Source organism: Vipera berus, assembly GCF_964194415.1.
Source record: "Vipera berus genome assembly, chromosome: 2".
Classification (NCBI taxonomy): Eukaryota; Metazoa; Chordata; class Lepidosauria; order Squamata; family Viperidae; genus Vipera; species Vipera berus.
In genome coordinates, this window is record NC_138203.1 from 134,500,523 (window position 1) to 134,525,328 (window position 24,806).

Genomic DNA, 24,806 nt, shown 5'->3' on the forward strand with positions numbered 1-24,806 from the left:
AGCGAGGAGGAGGAGGTGGAGAAATAGGGGGTTAAATTAATCGGGGAACCTTCCTGTTCCCAGCAGCCCCCAGAGCCGAGAGTTGGGCTTTAGCGAAGTCGCTGCGGTGGCTGGATCCTCCCGTGGTGCTTAGGCGCCCCGGGGACGTGACTGGGGATTCCTTCATCCCGGGCAAGTGAGTTTTAATCGGGGGGGGGATCCGCGCGGGTGGGTTAGACAGAAGGGGGGGGGGGTTGAAGCATCGCCTGTAGGAAAACATTTGGGGCAAGATTGCAGATTTTGAAATAACCTCCTTCTCTGCTCCCCGACAGGTCCTAACGTGGGTCTGTCTGCACGACCAAACGCAGGACCCCTTCGCGTAGCAAAAGACCGCATTATTTGTTGGGATCAGATTGTTTCTGCTGCGAGCTTGAACGAAGGGTTTCCTTATTTCCCCACTCCTTTTCTTCCTCGACCAGGGGGAAAACGGTTATTCTTTTCCAGCGATGAAGCCCCTCGTTGACACTCAGTTTAGGCGACGCTCTGACCCGTTTCCCTCGCACTGCCTGCGGGCTTGTTTTGCTGGCTGCCCCAAGCGAGACTTCCTCGCAAGATGGCCACCCCGAGAAAGCTGTCATTTAAAAGTTGCAGTTGAGGAAGCAAACCCCAGGGCCCATCTCCACCAAGTTAGGGGTTGCTAGCTTAGAGTAACGAAAGCGAAAATGAATGCTTGTTTTTTTCCCAGGGCAATCTCGGAGCAGTGCACTAGGAGAAGGAAGTGTGGTAATGGGGATGGAGATCAAAAGATATGAAACTGACAGAGAAAATGTATAGTATCCTGAGCTATAATAAAATTGATTTACGTCCTGTGCAAACACAGCCATTGAGATTAAAAATTTATGGTTTATAACACTAAACCCAGCTAACTCTGTCTTAGTTATTGTCACCCGTAATTCTCACCCAATAATCCAAGGCTTACTGCAACTCCTGAACCTGGTAAAGTGTTCTTTGGCACCTTAAAAACTAAAAGGTTTCCAGTAGAATCCAGATTGCTTTCATTGTCTCTCATCTCATCCTTTTCTAGCACAGCTTCTGTGCCTTTTACTGCTGCATATATAACTAAAATAAATGGGAAATGTTTTCTCAGTTCAGAGATACTGTGGAGCAGTGTTTCTCAATCTCAGCAATTGTAAGACACATGGCCTTCAACTCCCATAATTCCCCAGCCAAATCCCCACAAGTCTTCAAGTGGCTGAGGTTAAGAAACACTTATGTAGAGGTGGGAGCCAGATTGTTTACCAGGTTGTTTGTCTTCTTGTTAATAATGTAAACAACTACATTGGGGAAATCACAATCTTTTGGAACTAAATATACGTTTTCTGTCGTTAGCATGCTGAAAGTAGCTCTTAAAGCTGACAATTTGTATAGAAGTTGAGAACAAAAACTCAACTATGCATACATGGAAGTTAAAATGAGAACACTCCTCAGTCTTACTGCATTAATTATTTTGGAAGCCACAGTCTCTGGGTTAGGTCATAAAAAAGGGCAGAATAACAGAAGAGAATAACAAAATTGGAAAGGACCTTATTGCTCTGGGCAGTGGGCAAAGGTTATACTTGGTGGCTTTATAGTCAAGTATCCCTGAGTTGGAGAAGAGATAGCTGTTGGGATCCTGATACTTGTAATATCCCTGGTCTTTGGAACACCAAACTAATGGCAGGATGCTGATAAGAGCATGCACTTGTTTTGAACTCCAACATATTTATTTATTTATTTTATTTATTTAATTAAATTTTTATACCGCCCTTCTCCCGAAGGACTCAGGGCGGTGAACAGGGCATATCTTAAAACTACAAAAGTACAAAAGTTAAAAAAGAATTAAATTATTGCCCACAATAAAAACAATAAAATATATATATAAATATTAAAACCCTAAGTAATTCCCCATCAGGCCAGGCCAGCTTGTTCAAATAAATGGGTCTTTAACCCACGCCGGAAGGAGCGGAGATCCGGTGCCATCCGGAGCTCAACCGGCAGCTGATTCCACAAAGCCGGAGCGCCCACAGAGAAGGCCCTCCCCCTGGGGGCCACCAGTCGACATTCTCTGACTGGAGGCACCCTGAGGAGGCCCTCTCTGTGGGAACGCACGGGGCGGAGGGGAGTCGACGCCGGCAGCAGGTGGTCCCCGAGGTATTCCGGACCCATGCCATATAAGGACTTAAAAACCATCACTATTGGTCCAGGATTTTCAAATCAATGTCAGGTATGCATATAAGATTAAGTTAAATTGGTTCCCCTATTTGCAAGGCAAAAAAGGGACAAGCCAATTGTATAGTTCCAATAATTCAGGATCTAGCTGGTTGATTTACTACCCGTCTGTGGTATAGGAAGAACTTCATTTGCTGTCAAGGAGATCAAGCTTAAAATGCTAGAATTCTCTATACACTGTGTCAAGGATGTATTTTGGCTTGGACTTTCTCAGGATTACATTGCTAGACTGGATTTGAGCCCCAGAAACTAGGCAGTACAAAATATATATAATGAATTTGATCACAAGCAACTAGCTTTTACCCAAGTGCTAAAAGAGAGCGGGGGGGGGGAGTAATTGTGGCCAATTATATTTTCTTTAAACCAACATTTGCTTGTTTGTATAGTACCAAGATCATCATTACCTAGATGACCTTGGTTGACCTCAGAATGCAAAGCAAGATCAGATCTGGTTATTACTTGGATAGGAATTTATTACAGAATCCCAGAAATTTATGTTTAGACTGAGAATTGAAAAAAATCATCTTTGAAGAAGGCAGCAACCAACCAGTTTCATACTGCAACTGAGAAAATGTACTAGAAGTGTCCAGAAAGCCACCAAAAGACAAATGTTTACATTACCCACAAATACAGGGTGGCTTTTCTGATTCTTTCTTTCTTTCTCTCTCTCAGATACATTCTGACTTAAAAATTTCTCAAATTGAAATGGAGCATGAAGATCCTGGCATTGCAGAGATCCGTGGCTCAGATAAAAGTGGGACCATAAGGAGAATCTACATAGGTGAGAAACTGGGGCATTGTAGAGTGATCTGATAGAGATGTGCAAACTCCATTGCCAATGCTGGGGGGAGGGGGAACGCTAAAGCATGTTTTAGGTCCAGAACAAGGAACTTAGGCAGATGCCCCCTAAATTCACTGAATTGTAAAAAGGAAGAAGAGGGAGCATGGACAGCACAATTAGTCTTGCTAGTTTCTGTTATTCCAGCCAAGAAATTGAATCCAGAGTTCACTAATCCTAATTTAGCTTTTTAGACGAGTGTCTGGGGATGAAATCTTCATCTCGTCTCTTAGAAGTGGCACAGTATCCTTTCAAAAACTGCCATTGAAATTATTTCATGTATAGGGCATATTACCTGAACAAATTACCTTTAAATTCAACTGAATCAACATTTCAGTTATGTAAGGTATTTTTTGTCCTGATCTTCTAAAAGTGATTTTTAAAAGACTTTTAAAGTCTTTTGTGCATAGCAGAGATAGGCATCCTTTAGTTTTCCAGGTGTTCCTGCTCTTTCAGTCAACACCAGGCAGTGTGGACAATGGGTAGACAAGATGGAAGCAATTATAGTACCTGAAGGGCCAGAGACTCCTCACTCCTAACCCTGTGCAGAAGAGGCAATCAATTCTTTTTTTGTAAAACCCAGATGTATCTTTCTGAGCAAAGCGCTTCTTCCCTCCAATAGCGGACAGAGGTGTGGTGCGCAAGAGTGAAGATGATTTGAAGCATGAGGCCATCCAATCCACAATGCAGAACAGACAACCCACCTGGAGGGCAAGTTCACAGCAGGAAATCTCTTCCACAGAACGGCAGGGGAATCTGTTAGTCCCTGGCAACTACGGTGAGGGTGACATGGCTGTAGCAACCAATGTTGTCTCCCGGTCCAGCAAGCAGCGCCCTTTTATTTGCAACGAGTGTGGCAAGAGTTTCAGCCACTGGTCAAAACTGCTACGGCATCAGCGCACGCACACCGGTGAGCGTCCCAGCACTTGCACTGACTGCGGCAAAAGCTTCTCTCAGAACTCACACCTGGTGCAGCACCGGCGCACCCACACAGGTGAGAAGCCTTACGTCTGCCGTGACTGTGGCAAGAGCTTCAGCTGGAGTTCCAACCTGATCCAGCACCAGCGCATCCACACAGGTGAGCGCCCTTACACATGTGGGGACTGTGGTCGCAGCTTCACACAAAGCAAGAACCTGGCCAAGCACCGGCGAACACATACAGGGGCCCGACCGTTCTGTTGTCCTGAGTGTGGCCGTGGCTTTGCACATAGTGCTGGCCTGATCAAGCACCAGCGTTTGCGCCATGACACGGACTCCCCCATTGGCCACCCGTGTCCAGAATGTGGACAGCGCTTCCGTGCTCCTTCAGAAGTGGAACGCCACCGCATTGCCCATCATGGGGCCACCCCATCAGAGCCCTTCATCTGTGTGGAATGTGGAGAATGTTTCACCAAGAGCACAACCCTTATCCGCCACAAGCGAGTGCACAAACCAATATTTGTACGTTGAGGGTTTCTCTCCCTGGTGGGATGTGAATTCTAAGTGATGTCCAGGTTAGTAGCCTGGAGCCCGAGGATAGTTTCGGTCCAGTGACTCCGCATCCTGGATCTTGCTTGCACAGATCAAAGGCCCCGAATGAGCCAGTGTATCAAACTAGGGAGCAGCAAGAATGGGAGGAGGCGGGAAATTCAGCTTGGAGCTCAGGATTCTGGTCATTTGTTGGAAGAAAAACTGTTTTTGTGTCCAGATCTTGATCTGCCTCTTGAGGCAGGATCAAAAAATAGTTCTCACCATCGGAGAACTAGAAGGCTGTGACTGTAAATAAAGTTTTTAGTTAAAAGCTATAAGAATTTTTGAGAAGCAGGAGATCTGATCTTCAGTCAGACTAAGATTTATTGGGACTTCAAAGGGAAAAAATGGATAAGGAAGTACCTTTGAGTTATTTTTCTCTGGAAAGGTATGGATGTGAAGTGGGGAAAAAGTGAGGGCACTGAAGAGTGGAGGAATAAGAGGACTGAAACCCAGTTTGTGCAATAAAGTGTTTTGTATCCCCTAATCTTAGTTGCTTTCACTTTTACTTTGTTTTCTTATGATTGTCTTTTCAGTAGAAAACTAGGCAAAGGGTGTCAGAAATGGAATATGGACCAAACATTGAATAGACAATAGATCTGCACTGCTATAAAGGTGGAGGCACACAGCAAAAGAACAGATTATGATTGTGGGAGCTACTATATGAAGTAAACATATTAAACAGACATGAACTACAAAATATTTGGGCTTTTTAAAAGAAGTTTCCTCAAGAGCAGGAATGGTCTGTTATTATTATTGGTAAAGAGTGGGGTTTTTGATGCCACATATTATAATTGGATGGTGATGCGCTCTCTACATTTTCTCAATAATTTCCCAGTTTCAAATGACTTTAACCTAAAGCTTAAAACGCCTTTGTGTTTTTCTTTCCCTCAGGAAATCATGTGTCTAGAGTTTGGCAGTTTGCTATTGAGCAAAAAAATTAGTGAGAGGAAATAAGTAGATAACCTGAGCAATTGGCAATAATATATAAGCTTTGATGGAAATTGTCAGCATTAGTAAATCAAAGGTTCTTGCCTATAGATGTGTTTATAAAGTTAAGATAGAGGTATATGTTTAGAATGGATGTTCTAATCTAGGGAAAAAGCAACCATTTCCCCTGCTTATCACCCTTGAAACATTTTTTTTGCAGACTTCAGAACCCATGTTGCTCAAATTCAGAGGAAAATTGCAAAATAGAGCTATGATTTCCCTTTTGAAATGATGAAATATCAAAACTGGTGGCTCTTAAAAAACAGTGTCCAAAACCTGATGTTCAAACCCCAGGATCCTGTTTGGAAAAGCATCCGCCAAAGTGAAAATAGCCCACCCTGAACTCAAACTGTTTGTATTCTAAATATTTTGCTTACCTGTAGCGAGACCCCATGTCTGGATTTGAGAGGCAGTAGAGTGCCTCAGACAGTAGAGTTCCAGACAAAAGTGGAACGCTTTTTGAAAAAAGGCAGGGTGAAATAAATAGTCTGGTAGTAAAACAAGATGACCAGGGAAAGAGATATAGTTTAATTCTGAGGAAGGAAATACTTTCAGACTGGCTCATTTCAGCTAATATAGGTTTGTCTAAGTGGCTGACACTATTGCCTGTTTCCATTTGTCCTGTAAGTTCTAGTCCTGACTTAGGCATGAAAGCCAGCTGAATGACTTTGGGCCACTCACTCACAGCCCATCCTACTACACAGGGTTGTTGTTCTATGGAAAATAGGAGGAAGGGGTGTTATGTATGTACGTATGCCTTGAATCATTTATAAAGTAATAAAGGTAAAATAGAAAAAAATACTCATAAATAAAATGAGACTAAGAAACAATAACTCAAAAAGAACTGGGGAATATTAGCAAAAACTATTGTGAGATGTACAAATGACAGCAGGTTCTTCAGCTCATGGAGTTGTTGATGCACTTATTTTCTGCTTGTGGTTTTTAATAAACATCCATCACACCTCTCTGGAATAGAATACTGGCCTGGATTGGCCTCTCAGGAATCAAAACTATCTTTATTCCCATTTTAACAGTGGCCAATCGAGAAATTCCAAAAGCTTATAAGCGTGGCGTGGTGTTCCACTTTTGACAAGCATCTGCTAGTTGAGGTATTCTATCTTTTGAGTATGGGATAATAATTCTAAAAACAGAAGCAGACTAGCTTGGACTACCAGTGGCGATGACCTATCTCAGCCAGAAACAGAAGAATGTTTGCTGTGAGAAATTAACTCTTAACAACCCGACAGCATTAAAACCTGACTTAGATCTGAAAGAGGAAAGGCTCTTCTTTGGCAGCAGAATTTGTAAACCCATGAAAGAATCATTCAGATAGTAAGAGGAAACTAAAAAATGCGTATTTGTAAAATTGCAATGTTTGTCTTGGTTTTAACATACTCTTCAATATTTGCAAAATCACATTAGAATGTCATTAGAAAAATTTAAAAACAGTTTAGGAATTATGGTAATACAGTACTTCAGAAAAGGGATAGTTTTAAATTCTTTTGCATCTGATTTACATGTGCACAAATACTTGAAAATATCAATCATTACAGGTAGTCCTTGACATACGACCACAATGGAAGACCTTCCATTACAATTGTAAGTCTGTCATAAAATGGGCCACCCATGTTATTGATCTGATTTTATGATCTTTTTTGCAGCATTCATTAAGCGAACCAATGGTTTGCTACGAGCCAGTTTTGCCAAAAACTGGAAGTAAATGCTGTGTTTTGGCAAATCTATTGTAAACAGTTGTTTTATGTATATTAAAATTTAAATAATATAAACTTTATGTTTTAGATAGATTATGTCATAGAGCCAGTTTGGCCTAGTGGTTAAGGCATCAGACTAGAAACCGTGAATTCTAAACCAGCCTTAGGCATGAAAGCCAGCTGAATGACTTTGGGTCAGTCTGTCTTCTCTCAGCCCAACCTACCTCACAGGGTTGTTGTGTGGAAAAGAGGAGGAGGGAGGTGTGCTGGATGTGTTTATTGCTTTGAGTTATGTGTAAAAATAAAATTAAAGGCAGGATACAAAATAAATATATATGGCTGCAGGACACTGCAAATGGCTGAGTTGCATGATATACAGTCATGTGATCACTGAGAGGGCTCAGCCATCAGACCTTTGGAACTAGATTACCCCCAGGGAGGTCCTACATAATTCTGAACACTCACTAAGCGACCAGTCCTATGTAAGTAGTGTACCTTTTATCGTGAAAATTAAGTGGAAGCAATAGAGAAATCATACACACTTCGCACTTCATGGTTCACTTAAAGTATGCTTAACTATGTTTCCACTATACTGGCCAGTTCAACCCTGCTGAGGATCCTAGTGTTAAGGACTGCTTGGCCCTGGCACCTAGATCTAGGCTTCTTTATATTATCTCAAGTATGTGTGCACATGTAAGTACAGCAAAATCTCATTTTACTACACCTCGGTACAATAGGCATCTAACTATAACATGGTCCGAATTTCTGCTGTGCTTCACTCTATTCATGCAAATGACTGTACTAGTATATAAAACCATTTGCTACTTTGTACTCCACAAACGTCTGTTTCCTCAAAAGCTCACTCATGTGTTCCCCACTCTAGTGGTTCTCAACCTTTTCTTTACCATGGACCCCCTTTAAATACCTTTTGTGGCTACGGACCACCAAGACTTAAGATTTAAATCAACATTTTTTCAAGCCTTTGTGGACCCTCTGAGACAACATCACAGCCCCCCAGGGGTCTGCAGACCATAGGTTGATAACCACTGCCTCACTCCTCTCTAGTCCTTCATCATGGAAGGATACTTGTCCCTTTTTTCTTGACAAGTGAAATGCTTCTAAACAATGCTGTGATCTGCAGGTCTCACTTAATTATTTTCCAAGAGTACCTTCAGGATACACAGCAAATACAGAAGTATTCTTCAAACTACAATTTGTAACTCAAATTGATTACATCCCTTTTTAAAAAAATCAAAAGAACCTTAACAAAATAAAATCAGGTGGGCCATGGAGCTTTCTGGGCAGCAATGCATTAGTCAATATGCAATTATTACTTGCTTTGTTCTATTTATTTTGTACAGTTCCATTTACAAGCACTGCATTTCACTGGGCATCTTATGAAAGATGGCATCCAGGTGCCATAACTAGCAAAATGTAACATCTGAAAACTCAACGAGTTGAGCAGATGAGGTCCTCAAGATGTTATCATTCCCAAAAACAGAAACACTCCCACATTCATTTTAACAGAACAGAAAATTATCATCCCCTTACCCTCCCACCCTCCCTTTAAGCTGCATGCAGCAGGAATGCTGCTTCCCTCCAGATGTTTTGACTATCACATAATAGGTGGGCAAGGGAGTCATCTTTGCTAGGCCTTTGTTGGCAACATTTGTGAGGCACCTGCTGCTGACAGTTGCTGAATCTTTTGGTTCATCATTTCTATTACAGCTGTGAAAGAAAAGAAATCAAAATGAGTCAAGAAGGCATTGTAGCAGTAATGGCTACAATCAGAATCAGATAGAGTTACATTTACAGTTTTTGCGTTCCTCAGTTTTTCCCTGCTGCTAAGGCCTACCTTGCTTCATTGCATGCTTGTCCTGCAATGCTGGCTGGATTTTCTCTATTTGCTTTGTCAGGAAATCAATCTTCCTCTTGAAGAAGTCTCTAGCCTCATCCACTCTCTGCCAAGATCAACGGCATTGTTACTCCACTGTTTACAATCAAATGGCTTTATCAACAAAGAATACCCAGCTAGCACCTTGCAACTGCTAATGTGGTAAATCCAAATTAATTGGATGATTTTTCCCAATCAGATTTTGGCTTGTATTTTTCAATCAACAGTGGGCAGAACTGGGTGTTTTCTGGAAGATTCAGAGAACACTAAATGGCCCATCTTCAATCCCTTTTACAATCTACCCCTGTATATAGTGGAAACTGGATGGGATCAGCTGAGGTAAGCAGCAGCAAAATACTTTGGTGGCATAGAGTCATATAAAAATGAATGAAATAAAAACACTTTGAATTTGGTTATTTCTGTCAAGATTAGAATTCTCTGTTAACTCTTTTGAAGATCCCCTTTGTTGCACCTTATACTTTCTCAGGAAATGTGCCTTTTTTCACAACCTGGTGTAAAAATCAGACCAGGAAGAGCCTTGTTTGGGGTACACACAAGTAGGGACCCATTCTTTTAAAGCCTCTGGCTCAAAGGCAAGCCAGGGAGAGAGGAGTCATAGTTGCACATATATACCCATTGAGGAAAATGGATTTATTTATTTATTTTATTTTATTTTAATTCCATTTATATCCCGCCCTTCTCCGAAGACTCAGGGCGGCTTACAAGCTTAGCAGTAGCCTTCATTCTATGTATATGCCTGCTTATTAGAGCTTTCACACCCCCTCCCAAGCGGCATTATTACAAAGTCAGCTTATTGCCCCCAACAATCTGGGTCCTCATTTTACCTACCTCGGAAGGATGGAAGGCTGAGTCAACCTTGAGCCTGGTGGGATGCGAACCTGCACTAATTGCAGGCAGCTAGTGTTACTTAAGGAGGCATTAGCCCACTGCTCCACCAAGGCTCATTTGCTTAACAAATGGTGGTGTTTGCTTAACAACTGCAGCATTAATGACCATTGCAAAAAAATGAGGTCCGATTTACGATAGTAATTCAAGGTTCAATTACAGTTGTAAGTCGAGGACTTTCTGTACAACTGTGCCTGCATGGTGGAAGACCAGAACTCTGCATTTCCTATGATGTTCAATGATGTACTGTTGCCTCCTTGGAATTGTGATGCTCCTTTAACATCAGCCTCACAGAAATGATAAATGTCTTACCTTTTCTACATAATAACCTGTACCTACATCTAACAATACATGGCTCACATCAGAAAGCTTCCCAGGAACATACATCTGTAAAGAAAGGTTAAGGAAAAGCAGAAGATCCAGGAGGAATCAAGCACAATCAAGAGGAAAAAAGAATTAAATTTTTAGTCCAAAGAGGAAGTCCCCCAGTGGAGTAAGTAAAAAAGACACAAGCATTGCTAGGTCGTAACTCTCATGCTGATGAAGAAACAATACTGGAAAGAATAGTTATAATAACTGAGGTAATATTATAAAGCTTGGCATCAGTATTTCTCCACGAAATAATATAAAAATTGCAAAATAGTAATGAGTATTTTTGGAGTTGTTTGGAGCTTGTGGGATGCAAATATAGCACTAGACTTAAATTGCTTCAGGCAATCCAAAGAGTGACAGAATGTACAACTGTCTCATCATCAGTACCTTTTGGGAACTGGCTTGCAAACTCTGCTTAGTTTTACAAAACATCCAAGCTATAACTGTAGACATTAGAACAGCTTTACTTTTGGCTGATTTACGTTAACACAGTACCTTGGGACCACTTTACACTAGCCTGGGGTTTCGTGGTTGTCTCCCATGCAAGTACTCGGCAGATTTAAGCTCACAGTTGTTCTTTTTCAATTGAGCCAGAGGTTGCCATTGTATCTAAAAATATACTCACAACAAAATACACCTTCCCACCTGTAGGCTATGCATTGAGAAAACCTAAAACAAAGCATATCTTTGTAGCTCTCTAAGTAAAGGACACAACTCCTGTGGTCTCCAAGATTAGAAAACAGGAGATTCTTGAGGGTTTATATTTGTATAATCAATGTAGCTCCATATTTAAAGTTTCTTTTGCCTTCTCTAGTATCTTAAAAATCCCAAATGTTATAATCATGCTAAGTTACAGAGGTCCTATCATAGGTACAACATTAATTTGGAAAAATATCATTTGACAACGGCTGCAGGAGGAAATTAATAATAATAATAATAGTAGTAGTAGTAGTAGTAGTAGTAGTAAGTTGGAAGGGACCTTGGAGGTCATCTAGTCCAACCCCCTGCTCAGGCAGGAAACCCTATACCATTTCAGACAAATGGCTGTCCAGTCTCTTCTTAAAAACTTCCAGTGTTGGAGCATTCACTGCTTCTGGAGGCAGGTTGTTCCACTGGTTAATTGTTCTAACTGTCAGGAAGTTTCTCCTTAGTTCTAGGTTGCTTCTCTCCTTGAGTAGTTTCCATCCGTTGCTTCTTGTCCTGCCTTTAGGCGCTTTGGAGAATAGCTTGACTCCCTCTTCTTTGTGGCAGCCCCTGAGAGATTGGAACACTGCTATCATGTCACTCCTCCCCCTTCTCTTCATTAAACTACACATACCCAATTCCAGCAACCGTTCCCTATATGTTTTAGCCTCCAGTCCAATCATCTTTGTTGCTCTTCTCTGTACTCTTTCTAGAGTCTCGACATCTTTTTTACATCGTGGTGACCAAAACTGGATGCAGTATTTCAGGTGTGGCCTTACCAAGGCATTGTAAAGTGGTATTAGTACTTCACGTGATCTTGATTCTATCCCTCTGTTAATGCAGCCTAGCACTGTGTTGGCTTTTTTGGAAGCTGCAGCACACTGCTGGCTCATATTTAAGTGATTGTCCACTAGGACTCCGAGATCCCTCTCACAGTCACTACTATTGAGCGAGGTACCGCCTATACCACGGGTCGGCAACCCGCGGCTCCGGAGCCGCATGCGGCTCTTTGAGCTGTCTCCTGCGGCTCCCAGCCGCCCGGTGCGCGCGCACCTCTTCGAACAGGCAGTGGTGCGCGCGCACCTCTCCAAATGGAGAGTGGCACTGCCCGTTCCGAGAGGTGCGTGCGCACCTTTCCGAAGGGCGGAGGTGCGCGCGCACCTCTCCAAGCCGCCGCCGTCCCGTCCGGAGACCTGCCGCGTTCGTCCAACATTGACGAACACGGCAGCTGTGCAAACGGGATGGCGGCGGTTTGGAGAGTGCGCGTGCACTCGCCAAACCGCCGCCATCCCATCCGGAGACCTGCCGCGTTCGTCAAACATTGACGAACACGGCAGCTGTGCAAACGGGATGGTGGCAGTTTGGAGAGTGTGCGCGCACCTCTCCCAAGCCGCCGCCATCCGGAGACCTGCCGACGTTTGGGGAGGTTTGGGGAGGTCCGCGCGCACCTACGGTCGTTCGGGGAGGTGCGCGCGCACCTCTCGGAATGGGTAGCGGCGCCGCTTCTTGCAAAAGCTGCCGCGGCACGTTTGCAGGCTGCCGAAAGCAGCAGCTTTGCAGACGGGCCGTCACTGTTGCGCAACCGGGAACCGGTTCCACCACACATAAAAAAAGGCAAACGCGCGCGTCCACGCATGCGCAAGAAAAAACCGTTTTGCGCATGCGCAAAACGTTTTTTGCGCATGCGCGTGCATGGACGCACGCACGCGGCTCCCACTTTTTTTTATGTGTGATGGAACCGGTTCCCAGTGGCTCTTTTCCTTTTTCAGGTTGCCGACCCCTGACCTATACTATACCTGTGCATTTGATTTTTCCTGCCTAAATGTAGAACCTTACTTTTTTCACCATTCAATTTCATTTTGTTAGATAGTGCCCAGTGTTCGAGTCTGTCCAGACCTCCTGTATCTTAAGCCTATCTTCTGGAGTATTGGCTATTCTTGCCAGCTTGGTGTCGTCTGCAAATTTGATGAGTTCCCCATCTATCCCCTCATCCAAATTGTTGATGAAGATGTTGAAGAGCACTGGGCCCAGAACAGAGCCCTGGGGCACCCCACTACACACTTCCTTCCATGTAGATGCAGTTCCATTGAGGACCACACGCTGAGTACGGCCTGTCAGCCAGCTACGAATCCATCTGGTGGTGATGCTATCTAACCCACATTTTTCTATCTTATCAAGTAGTAGGTTGTGATCTACTTTGTCAAATGCCTTACTGAAGTCCAAGTAAATTATATCTACAGCATTCCTCTGGTCCACTAGTTTTGTCACTTGGTCAAAGAATGCAATAAGGTTTGTCTGGCATGATCTGTTTTTGACAAACCCATGTTGGCTTTTAGTGATAACTTTGTTTGCGTCAAGGTGTTCGCTGATTTGTTGTTTGATTATCTTTTCCAGAATCTTCCCAGGTATCGAGGTCAGGCTGATAGGTCTGTAGTTTCCTGGATCTATTTTTTTCCCTTTTTTGAATATGGGAACTACATCAGCTCTCTTCCAGTCCTCTGGTAGTTCCCCAGTGCTCCAGGATCTTTGAAAAATATAGTTCAGTGGTTCTGAGATCACGTCTGCCAGGTCCTTGAGAACCTTGGGGTGTAATCCATCTGGTCCTGGTGATTTGAACTCGTCTAGGCTGGACAGGTGCTCACTTACCATTTTCTTGCCTATCTTAACTTGCGTTTCTATTGTTTTTTATGGCACTGGTTTTGGTAGGTTGGACTGTTTTTTCCCTTTGTGTAAAGACAGATGCAAAAAACGAGTTAAATAGTTCTGCTTTCTCCCTGTTGCTTGTCACCTTCTTGCCACTTTCCCCCACTAATGGACCAATCATTTCCTTAACTTTTTTCTTGTTTCTTATATGTTGAAAGAAGCTTTTTTTGTTATTTTTTACTTTGGTCACAAACCTTAGTTCATTTTGAGCCTTAGCTTCCCTCACTTCATCTTTGCAGGCACGGGCTGTTTGCTGATATTCTGCCTTAGTTATGTGCCCCTCTTTCCACTTCTTATACTTGTCCTTTTTATCTTTCAGTTTATCAGAGAGTTCTTTATGCAGCCATGCTGGTTTCTTTTGAGAGCTGTTATTTTTCTTCATTTACACAAATACAAAATGAGCTAAATGAAAAGATGCCTCTCCCCCTTTTAAAAAGGAGACTTTTCTCTTGGAGAGTTTGAATTAGAACCACAGAAATAAGAGACAGTTCTCAGCTGTTTTCTATTGTTTTTTTCAATGGAAAGTTTGTTCTAATATAGGAATTAGAGGTTGAACTACAACAGACCACCCTAAGATGCTTTCTCCTCCTCTTCTCTTGGTATAGTTTTTTTTTGTGCTGGTAGTTGATGGCTTCAAAGTGCTGCAGTTTCTTGTAGAAAAACACTGTTTATCAATACTTAAAACAGAACTTCTACAAGGTTCTGAGACTTCTCCTGCAAGTACGATTAGTGTGTCATCAGGCTACACTTTGGGTTGCCATGGAAGCATTTTTGTTTCTCAGTTGAGCAACTGGTGGAAGTCACAACAGAAAGCATAATACAGAGCCAGCCAGCACTGGTTCGCACATTATGCTTCATCATAAGCTGTAATTAATATGTCATACAAATGTGCCAACTGCTTTCTGCTGAAAAGTATGGCATTAGAAGGGATTCTGATTTCTTACTGATTAGATCCTTCCTTCCTTCCTTCCTTCCTTCCTTCCTTCCTTCCTTCCTTCCTTCCCAGCCCGTACAAAGCTTCTAAGTACAACATATAGAAATCTACAGCTTCCAAGGTAACTTGCCTCTAGATTTATTCCCATGAGAAATGATGGCAGAATAGCTAGCCTGTGCAAACAGTGTTTCTTTTTTAGAAGTGGTAAAACACATTTGGGCTCGCTGAAATAATAGTAATTCAGTAAACTGTTTGACTGTAGATTAATCCCAGTGCCAAATTATTAGAATTGCTAGAAATTACTATACTTACGAGGAAGAAAAAGTCAAAAAGTTGAAGATCTTCCATGATATTTTGTAAAAAGGATACAGAGCTGGAGAGTGGAACCAGTAGCTCTTTACCTAAGCAAAGGAGAAAAATAGGTTTTGCAATATGTTCTAGATAAGGCTACCCTACAAAAGGATAAATTATAACTAATACAGAATATAGCAGCTAGAACAGCCCATATACCATGTTAAACAAATCATACTAGCTGGCAACACGTAGTTCCAATATGATCTGAACTGTTAGTGAATGTTGCATAATGATTGTAATTGGTTTAGGACCATAATACTCGAGGAAGGACAACTTGCAAGATTTATTAATATAGATATTAAGGTCTGCTAAAGAATGTTTTCCTTAGCTTCTACTGCTGAGATCAACTATCCATCATGTGGAAAGTGCACAGAAATGCCATCTCACCTATGTAGCCCCCATACAAAATGGTCTAGTCTTAGACATTAAGCTAACAAAGATATTAGTGTCATTTCAGCAGTATCTTAAGATCTGAATATTTTGGAGAATCTTTGAGCCATGTTAAGTGCATCTTTTCCCCTTTCTGTTATTTGTTTTACATTTATTTTACTAATTGCACTTTTTTTCTTTTTATGACCCTATAATCCCTTAATTCTGGGTACACTTGGGGTGACTCAATGAAGCTGAGTGTTTACTGGACGGATGCCCTTCCTCATGCCTATGCAGAGTTCACAGCAGATATTTTCTCTTTGCACCCCGAGAGAGAAACATCTGTTGCTACTTAGGATTGAACTCAAACTTCCGAGTATGAGGCGAATGTCTTCAACACTAGCCCACCGTGCTATTCATTTTACTAATTGCACTGTGAAGCTTTAATATAGAACAGGGAAAAAAATAAAGAGGAAAATGCCCAGAACTATTCTCCCAATCTGCAGAATATTTAATAGTAATTCAGAAACAGAGTTCAATACAGGACCATTTTTTGAATCTGAGACACAGAAACTATTGCTGAGTTCCTATTGAGTAGTGTTTCTTAAGGTGTGGTACTGGAATCTCAAGAGGTCCAAAAAATCACATTTCCTAGCCTATGCTATATTAAAATCCCACACAATCATGAGAAGCAACGATGGCAGCGAATGCATCAATTTTAATTTTAATATGATATTGTTAAATGTAATGCATACAAACAAAAGCTCTTTTTGAGGTCCTTCATAATTTTTAAAAATGGGAAAGGCTCCTGAGAGAGAGAGAAACCCTTTAAGAAACATTGCTTTAGCAAGTTTTATAATATTTTTCCAGTCTTCAGTTAAACCACAGATGAATAATCTCAAACTGACCACTAAAATGTACCAATGAAACTTCAGCCAACCATGTAACCAAAACAGACTTATTATAATCAAAACAGAGAAGAATCTTCTAGGCACAAGGAGATGAGGCATAAGGTCATAAAACAGGTGGGAAACTCTGGTTTGGCAGATGTAAAACTCATCCCAGCATCAGCCAGCACAGCCAATGTGGGGGAATGTTAGGAGCTACAGTTCAGCAAAACCAGAGGTTTCCCATAAAAATCTCATGCACATTTTCGAGATTGAGCTGAGGCTACAAAGGGAGAGAGATTTTAAAAAGGGAATTACTACTTGCCTTCGTTGCTTTTATTTAACACATTCAGACAGTCCTTTGCTTCCACATATTTTGTCTGTACCACCTTAAGTTGTGCAATGGATGAAGAAAGGAATTCAACTTCCTGGAGAAAAAACATACAAAACCCAAGAGTTCAGCAATGAAGGCCATACTCTCAGCTTCCAAACAATTATTGGATTAGACATTCTAAAACACTCTTAGAAAAATTCATCACTGTGCTATTTAGTGCATTGAGAGATGTGGCAATTATTTAAATGTGCCTGTTCTCATCAAGAAGTTTATCATGCTTTCTATGACAAAATGACACCATGTAACAGATACACTGCAAGAAAATGATGGAGATGTTGTGGCTATATAGTTCACAAACGTGCCCATTAACCACAATTTCCTCTTGCTCCCAGTGGAATATTTTGGCTTATTGCACATATGAACATGTAAGAAGACTGAACTACAAGCATTTCCATGTGTGGCAGCATAATGTCCAAATCAGGGAGGAAAATCTGTGGCTTTTCTGAAGTTGTTAAAATTTCCAAACACGATGTTAAAGAATGTTGTGAGCTGTAATTCAGCAACGTGAAAGGGATTACAAAAACATATGTTTATACTAAGCTTACCTTAATATTGACCAATGAAAATCGGAGATCTGGTTCCTTAACAACTCCATTAGTGAATGGAAATGTGGAATTTAAAGAATAACAGGACCCACAGAGAATGAGTGACAAGAGTTGGCTCAAATTCTAATTGCATAAATCCTTGCCATATAATCTTCTATAACCAGTCTAGTGGACAATAAACTATGTAAGATTATCACATAAAGCAAATATCTTTTTTTTTTAAAAAAGTAGGAGAACATAGATTTTAAATATCAAAATGATAATCCTGGGATTCTTAGGAAAATTAATCCCAGGAATTAAATTGAGTTCATTCACTAATATTAACATATTCAGTTAAAACATATTTTTCGGCTAGATCTTTTCCAGCTAGATCCTCAACATATAACAACAACTTTTATTGATTAGCCCTTGGGCCATATCAAAGTACAAAGTTCCAGCAACAAACCGTCACCAAAACTAGATAAAAGCAATCCTCAACATATGAACACACTTAGAATAATGGCCTAACAATAGAATCACCCCACTCATTTTAATCTTGCATGGATTTCTCTTTCCTGCCCTCCTCCATATTCCACATAGGCTTTAAATTAGGAAATAACAATACCCTCTCTCCCCACTGCTGCCTCCCCAAATACCCAATACTGAAAGATGCCTGTTGTAAATGAAAGCAACAGTTAACATGCATAGCAAGATACAGTATATACCTGTCAGACAGGGACATGGCGTAAACAGTAACATGAGCTTGACAGAAATTTGCAGAAATTCTTAGGTTCTTAGGTCCAGAATAATGAGATAACATTCAGAAGCAACTTGGATACTTCCTTAATTCACTGGATACAGGAAGGAGGAGGAGGGACAGCATAGCTTTCTTATTACAACCAATCTCAAAGTAGTTTTAGCCTTTCTGTGGAGTTGATTTCTTGGTCTGATCTACATGTATTCCTCAGTTAATGTCCACTCATTCAGAAACTGTTTCAAGTTGCAACAGCACTGAACAAGTGGTACTTATGACCAGTCCTCAAAGTTGTAGCCATTGAAATACCCAGTCATATCATCCAAAATATGGGCACTTAGCAACCAGCTTGCACTTATGTCAGTTGCAGCATCCCAAACCTTGAGGGCCTTGCGCCATGCCTCCTCAGCCACTTGTGCACCCTCCCCAAGCCTTGCTGCACCCACGCCACACCTCCCCTGCCACTTAGGCATCCCTTCCCATCTGGCAGCAAATACACCAAATCTTGCTATGCTTGCACCCGCCACCATTCATGCACCCACACAAGCTGGCAGCAGCCAGTCCAAGCCTTGTTGTGCAACACACCTCCCCAGCCATCCACCCCCATTTCCCATGCGGCAGTAGCCATTTACCTGTCTGCTAGCTTGGTTGTGAACTACCTGGGACTTGCAACTGCCAGCTTCCCCACCGACTTTGACGAAGTTGGCAGGAAGTTGTTAGGAGGTCCTCTCTTAATAACCCACAATCCTTTCTTAACAACAGCAATGGGGACTGCAAGAATTGCTATTACTAAGTAATGAAGTCCCATAATGTTGCACTTAGTCACAGAAATTCTGGTCCCAATTGCTGTCATAACTTGAGGACTACTTCAAGGAACCATGATCTAAAATCAATGGAGCAAATAGTCCTGTACTGTAGCTTTTATCTTAGCTCGTATAATGATTTGATTAATCCAGTTTTACAATCCTTTCTTGGACATTCTAATCAATTTTATATTAAATGTCTTCTTTGTGATCAAATTCTTCATTGCTGTGGCAAAATTTTTAACTAGGGTTATTTGGATAAGCTAGCAATTTGATTTTAATTCCTATAGATATATTTAGGATTATGATTAAGGAAATTTACATAATATTGGGTACTTCAAAATAATTTGTTATTTTGTTATAATCTGTAGATGTTCTACATAAACTGACAGATATAAACTTTTAGCTAGGAATACTGTGCTAAATTTAATTACTTTTATTGTGCTGTGCTAGTCTTTTGCTACTTTAGTACATGGTCTGGAATTCTGTACCTATGAATATTACTATAAAGCCTTGTAGTCTGAAGTAATGTTGAATTTCATTCCAATTTCTTTTTCTTTTTTTGTATTTGTAGTAGACCAGCACCATCCTGTGGTCTGCTTAAAACCTGTTCATTTTGGCAGAGGTTTGTTCTCTGAGCTTGCTGTTTAGCTCCCAAATGTTTCATTACCAAACTAGGTAACATCTTCAGTGGGACTCTGGGTGAAGTATCTTGTCCTGTTTCTCTTTAGTTTATATAGGTCTTGTGTGGTGGTGTAGTCAGTTGGTCACGTGACTGGCTGTTCGCATTGCGCGAAAATCAAATGGTGAGATTGGTCGTTCAAATGGTCCAGTTCAATGACAGAACCAACCACCTCACCAGTTGATTTTCTTTTTTTTTTATTAAAGAGTTTTACAAAAACAAAATTTTACAATATATCCCCAAATCCCTCCCACCCCAAACCCACCCACTTCCCCCCCACTTCCCAGAGCTAAATACAGGATTATAGTTACAATAATCATATTCTAAATAAAAATTATGCATAATATACAATTAACCAAATTCATAATGCGCTTTAACTCTCTTTTAACATAACTACAAACAACGTACCAATAACAATATCCCACTAAAATCTACTCATAAGCTAAATGGTACTTTTTGGTCCCATATTTGTTTTGAATATAATTTATCCATCTCCTCCAAACTGAAATATATCTTTCCTGTGAATGATCCTTCAGATAAGCAGAAATCTTAGACATTTCTGCAAGATTCGAAACTTTAAACACCCATTCTTCTACAGTGGGCAAACTATCCTTCTTCCAATATTGTCCCACCAGTAACCGTGCTGCCGTTATCATGTTCAACATCAAGTTAGTTTCTTTAACATCACAATCTACAACAATGCCCAATAAAAACAATTGCTCACCAGTTGATTTTCGCAAAATGCAAACAGCCAGTCACGTGACCAACTGACCACACCACAAGACCTATATAAACTAAAGAGGAACAGAACAAGACACTTCAGCCGAAGTCCTGCTGAAGATGTTACCTAATCTAGTAACAAAATGTTCAGGAGTTAAACGGCAAGCTTGAAGAACAAACCACTGCCAAAATCTACACCCAAACTACAAATATTTTGTATTATTTCAGACTTATTCATTTTGTTTGGCTTGCTGTCTGTTTGGTTGCTGATCCTGATCAAGGGAACTCCATACTTACATCTTTAGTAGGGAAGCTTTGTATGTTAATATCTCAAGTTAAAAAGAATTATTATAGTTTTCCCATTCCCTTTGCCCTTCCTTTCCTGCTTGATGAGTTTGATCTATCACAGGGATAGGCGATCTTGGCTCTTTTATGACTCGTGGACTTCAACTCCCAGAATTCCTGAGCCAGCATGGCTCAGCTTGGAAACCTCTCTCTTTCCCCTCAGCATGGCTGGCTCAGGAATTCTGGGAATTGAAGTCCACGAGTCATAAAAGAGCCAAGGTTGCCTACCCCTGGTCTATCGTGTAAGGATGGGAGGTAGTGCTGAAAACTCTAGTCATAAGTCTCTAAACTACATGCCCCAATTTATGAAACTTAATTCCCCTTGATTTTTAAAAATCTTTTAATAACTAGAAATGCAGCAAAGAGTCCCGTCTCACACACAAAGGATTGGAGGAAGGATACTATGTGAACCACACCCTCTCCCCCTCCCCCCTTGGAAAAGAATGAAACCAACCAGCAAACCAACTGTCAAACTGCTAATCCAAAGGAGAAAGAACCAGCATTTAAAAAACAAAAAGGCTGCTGAGAGAGAAGGCTTAAGAGTTCCAGTTTGCCATGCTGTATTTGTGAATGTCATTTAAGTCAGTGACATTGGCAAATAAAACACCATCTCTGTCTTCAAGTTCAATGTTAAAAAATATTTTTGAATGAATTTTTCACATTAACAAGAGTGGATAGACAAACAGGAGATTGTGAATTACATCAGTCTCTTAAAATAAGAGTGACCATACCTTTTGAATTCAGATCTAACTTCATTTAGAAAGCCATTAACAAAGCAACCTCTTATTTCTATAATTCTAAGCACTGACCCTCCTCGCTTAATTTATACAGTAACAGAAAGAGATAATGTGTCTGGCCTATTATATTAAAATATTGCAGGAATGATGGAGAAAATATTCAGAGTAAAGCACTCCAAATATTAAAGTGTTATGTAAAACTAATATTTATGGAGCAGTGAAATTATTTAGAATACTCATTTTGAGAAGAGGAGAGACATGATTTTTACCTGATCTTCCTATGGCATCTGACATTAAGCAATAAACTTACCAAAAGATCCACAATTTCATGTACATTTTGAGGGGAAAGAGGGGAAGGCAAAGCATAATGACCCCAAACAGTTGAATTAAGCAAGGCGTTCCCAAGAGAACATACTGTTTTTTTGAAGGACTGATGGGATAAAGGGTTGTCTAGCACACTATATAAAACCCAAAGCTGGTGAACATCTAGGTAAGTCACTTTCATGTTCCTCAATACTCAATACACATTTCCATTTTAAAACTACCTATCTGCGAGTTGCCCAAAGTCCTGAGGTTCAGACTTCAAGATACAACCTAGAGACTCAGAGGTACAGGTAGTCCTCAACTTACAACCACAGTTGAGCCCATCATTTCTGTTGCGGAGTGAGAAATTTGTTAAGTGAGTTTTGCCCCCATTTTACGACTTTTCTTGCCACATTTCTTAAGTGAATCACTGCAGTTCTTAAATTAGGTTGTTAAAGTGAATCTGATTTCCCCATTGATTTTGCTTGTCAGATTGCAAAAGGGGATCACATGACTCCCTGGGACACTGCAACCGTCATAAATGTCAGTTGTTAAGCATCCAAATGTAAATCAGCTGACCATGGAGATGCTGCAACGGCCATAAGTGTGAAAAATGGTCATAAACCACTCTTTTCAGGGCCACTGTAACTTTGAACGGTCACTAAATGAAGTTGAGCCCCTGGAAAGTCACAGGGGGTCGTGGCATCACAATGAACGTTAGAAGACAAAGATCTCTATGGCCATAGACAAAATCCTATTATCCGGTTAAAAGCTTGCCTCCCCTTCTTTTATTCAATGGAGATTCAGGGAAAGTCGTGACGGCTGCAGTCTCACTCACACTTATCTGGGGATAATACTGAGTTCAATGGGTCTGTCCTCCTTTTTTTCTTTCTTTCGAATAATTGGGCTCGGCATGAACATCCACCCCAACCGGGTGCCCTCCAGGACGTTTGGCTCCCAACTCTCACCTCCTTCCCCCATCCCTGGGGGAGATGGGAGCTTCTGAAGGCCAAGTGGAGGAACCCCCGGGTTAGGTCTCGAAAAGGACCACCTAATTCCACCCGCGAGCTGACCAAGCGCCCTCTCCTTCTGTGCCGGATGACAAGCCACCCTACCCACCTCCGCCCACCCTCCGCTTTCTCACCTGATCCAGCTGGGTTTTCAACACTTCCAGTTGCGGCAGGGAGAGCTCCGCGATGTTCACCTGCTGCGCCATCTTAGAAGGCGGAGAGATCCCTCCGCGGCAAGGTAGTGACGCTCGCTCTAGCTGCTGGAGTCTATGATCGAGGCGCCCTTTGTGACTCACGGCCAGCCGAAAAGGCCGCCCTGCCCAGCCAATAGAAAGACGCTTAAGGACCGGGACGCCACGCCCCCACTTCTTCTTAGAGGGCGGAAGCGCTGTTACAGAAGTAAGAAGAAGGAAAAAAACAACCGCACTTACACGCGTCCAGAGAGGCAAATCTATATTGAAGCGTGTAAAAAACAAAATCGGGACGGATTCTTTGGACCATGCAAGTGATTTGCGTTCGCTTATGTATTTGAATCTCCCCCATCAAGCGAACTTAGCCCGCTGCTGCCCCTTCCAAAGCTATTGATGGAAGATCTTAGATCTATTGATGGAAGATCTCAAACATCATCCCCGTTGGTTGGGGATGACGCGAAGGGCAGTCCCAAGCATCCGGAGGGTATCTGAGGTCTTCGTTGCATCTCGGCGTCTAACCGCAGCCTCAGTCTGCTTACCCGTTTATTGGTTAGATTAGTGCTTCTCAACTTTTGACAACTTGAAGGTGTGTGGACTTCAACTCCCAGAATTATACATCCTGTATAATCCCCTCCAGATGCATAACTTCAACTACTGTTCTCCTGGTCGACCAAGTAACTCATCTAATCCAATGCAGCTGAATGGGTAAAACTGATTAAGATTGTTTTAGAAAGTAACCTGTGCCTTTGAAGTGCTGACTAAAAGTGAATACAAAATAATCCGATATCCTTACTGAATATCTCCTTTTTGAATCTGAGGATCTGTAGAGGAAACAATTGGTTCAAGAATGCAGGTTATTTGGATTTGAGAGGTTTTTCTCTCCTACTGCCTATGCACAGAGATTACATCTATTGATATCCCTGGACCTGAAGGCTCCCTAAGATCAAAACAAGAGTTTCTCAGTGCAAAAATAGGACTTCATAACGATCAAGGTTGCTCACCACATTCCATGTCATAGCCTCTGGAAATTTAAATCAGAGGCTCTGACACAGAGTTAGAGTTCTGGAGATCAAACAGGAAAGAGTTAATTTCCCATTTTATGGTAAATAATTTATCCAGCTCTGGGCTATTGCTCATATACTCAAGACCTTGCTCAATCAGCACATAAAAAGGACATTTTTGTGCCAAGGTAAGCCAAAAGAAATGCCAAAACAAAATGTAGAAGCTGTACATATTAATAAAATTGTGTACCTTTGTTACCAAGTAATTTATTAGCAGCCATTTTCAAGTCTATGCCACCAACAAGCTCTTACCAAATTTATAATTTTAAAAAAGCTATAATAAAGGTAGAACTAAAATTCCAAGGAAGGATGTATAAGTTGTCTAGTACAGGGCTTTTCAACCTTTTCACTTATTGTACCACTTTTAGGATATGGCAATATTCGAGTATCACCTAGCAAGGTGTCAAAAACTTGATGACCAAAGTTGCAATTGCACTGAAATGACTTATGACCATTTTTCACGCTTATGACCATTGCAGCATGCCCAGGATCATGTGATTTATATTTGGATGCTTGGCAACTGATTCATATTTATGATGCTCACAGTGTTCCAGGGTCACGTGATCCCCTTTTGCAAACTTTTGACAAGCAAAGTCAATGGCAGGGCTGCTGGTGGCCAAGTGCTAAGGCGGGACTTCCTTCCCTCCTTCCCTGCCTTTGTCTTTCTCATTCCCATCTCCTTCTGAAGGAAGAATTTGAAAACACACACACACCATATTTTCCCTCTTCCATATACTCATCAAACAAGGAAAAGCCTGCAGAGACAGAAAAGACAAGCCGCTGAGGGAACTAGCTTAAAAAGGTGCATTCCACTTTAAGAATTAGCTACTGGCTAGAAAGGAAAGTTAAGGAGCCGGCACTTACAGAAGAAAAATAAATGTAG

General features: G+C 41.4%; 2 protein-coding genes across 5 annotated transcripts; one reads left to right on the top strand and one right to left on the bottom strand.

The window, feature by feature from the left end:
* The first annotated feature begins 4 nt into the window (after nt 1-4).
* Nucleotides 5-8,373, top strand: LOC308664289 (zinc finger protein 589-like). 3 transcript variants are annotated; one of them, XM_081321385.1, is made up of 4 exons: nt 1,984-2,242; nt 2,920-3,028; nt 3,708-4,163; nt 5,131-8,373. In XM_081321385.1, the coding sequence occupies exons 1-4, from the start codon at nt 2,183-2,185 to the stop codon at nt 5,139-5,141; spliced, it is 636 nt and encodes a 211-aa protein (XP_081177511.1). In that variant the 5' UTR covers nt 1,984-2,182; the 3' UTR covers nt 5,142-8,373. The 3 variants fall into 3 exon arrangements, with proteins under 3 accessions (XP_081177510.1, XP_081177509.1, XP_081177511.1); XM_081321384.1 differs by lacking the exons at nt 1,984-2,242; nt 5,131-8,373 and adding an exon at nt 5-175 and having other exon boundaries at nt 3,708-5,098; XM_081321383.1 differs by lacking the exon at nt 5,131-8,373 and having other exon boundaries at nt 1,983-2,242; nt 3,708-5,098.
* Nucleotides 8,374-8,623: 250 nt separating this feature from the next.
* On the bottom strand, nt 8,624-22,982 carry PFDN5 (prefoldin subunit 5). Of its 2 annotated transcripts, XM_081321393.1 has the most exons (6): nt 22,806-22,982; nt 16,725-16,827; nt 15,159-15,190; nt 10,409-10,483; nt 9,152-9,257; nt 8,624-9,024 (listed from the first exon to the last, which is right to left on the bottom strand). In XM_081321393.1, exons 1-6 carry the CDS (start codon nt 22,875-22,877, stop codon nt 8,945-8,947), a joined length of 468 nt encoding a protein of 155 aa, XP_081177519.1. In that variant the 5' UTR covers nt 22,878-22,982; the 3' UTR covers nt 8,624-8,944. The 2 variants fall into 2 exon arrangements, with proteins under 2 accessions (XP_081177519.1, XP_081177520.1); XM_081321394.1 differs by lacking the exon at nt 10,409-10,483 and having other exon boundaries at nt 15,102-15,190.
* Between the last annotated feature and the right edge of the window lie 1,824 nt (nt 22,983-24,806).

Coding starts and splice junctions, on each gene's coding strand:
- LOC308664289 (XM_081321383.1), top strand. CDS start 2,183: ATGCCATATAAGGACTTAAAAACCATCACTATTGGTCCAGGATTTTCA. Junction 2,243..2,919: donor GATTTTCAAATCAATGTCAG/GTATGCATATAA, acceptor TCTCTCTCTCAG/ATACATTCTGACTTAAAAAT. Junction 3,029..3,707: donor CATAAGGAGAATCTACATAG/GTGAGAAACTGG, acceptor TCCCTCCAATAG/CGGACAGAGGTGTGGTGCGC.
- PFDN5 (XM_081321393.1), bottom strand. CDS start 22,877: ATGGCGCAGCAGGTGAACATCGCGGAGCTCTCCCTGCCGCAACTGGAA. Junction 15,191..16,724: donor GTTAAATAAAAGCAACGAAG/GCAAGTAGTAAT, acceptor TCCTTTGCTTAG/GTAAAGAGCTACTGGTTCCA. Junction 9,025..9,151: donor CAAGCATGCAATGAAGCAAG/GTAGGCCTTAGC, acceptor TTTCTTTCACAG/CTGTAATAGAAATGATGAAC.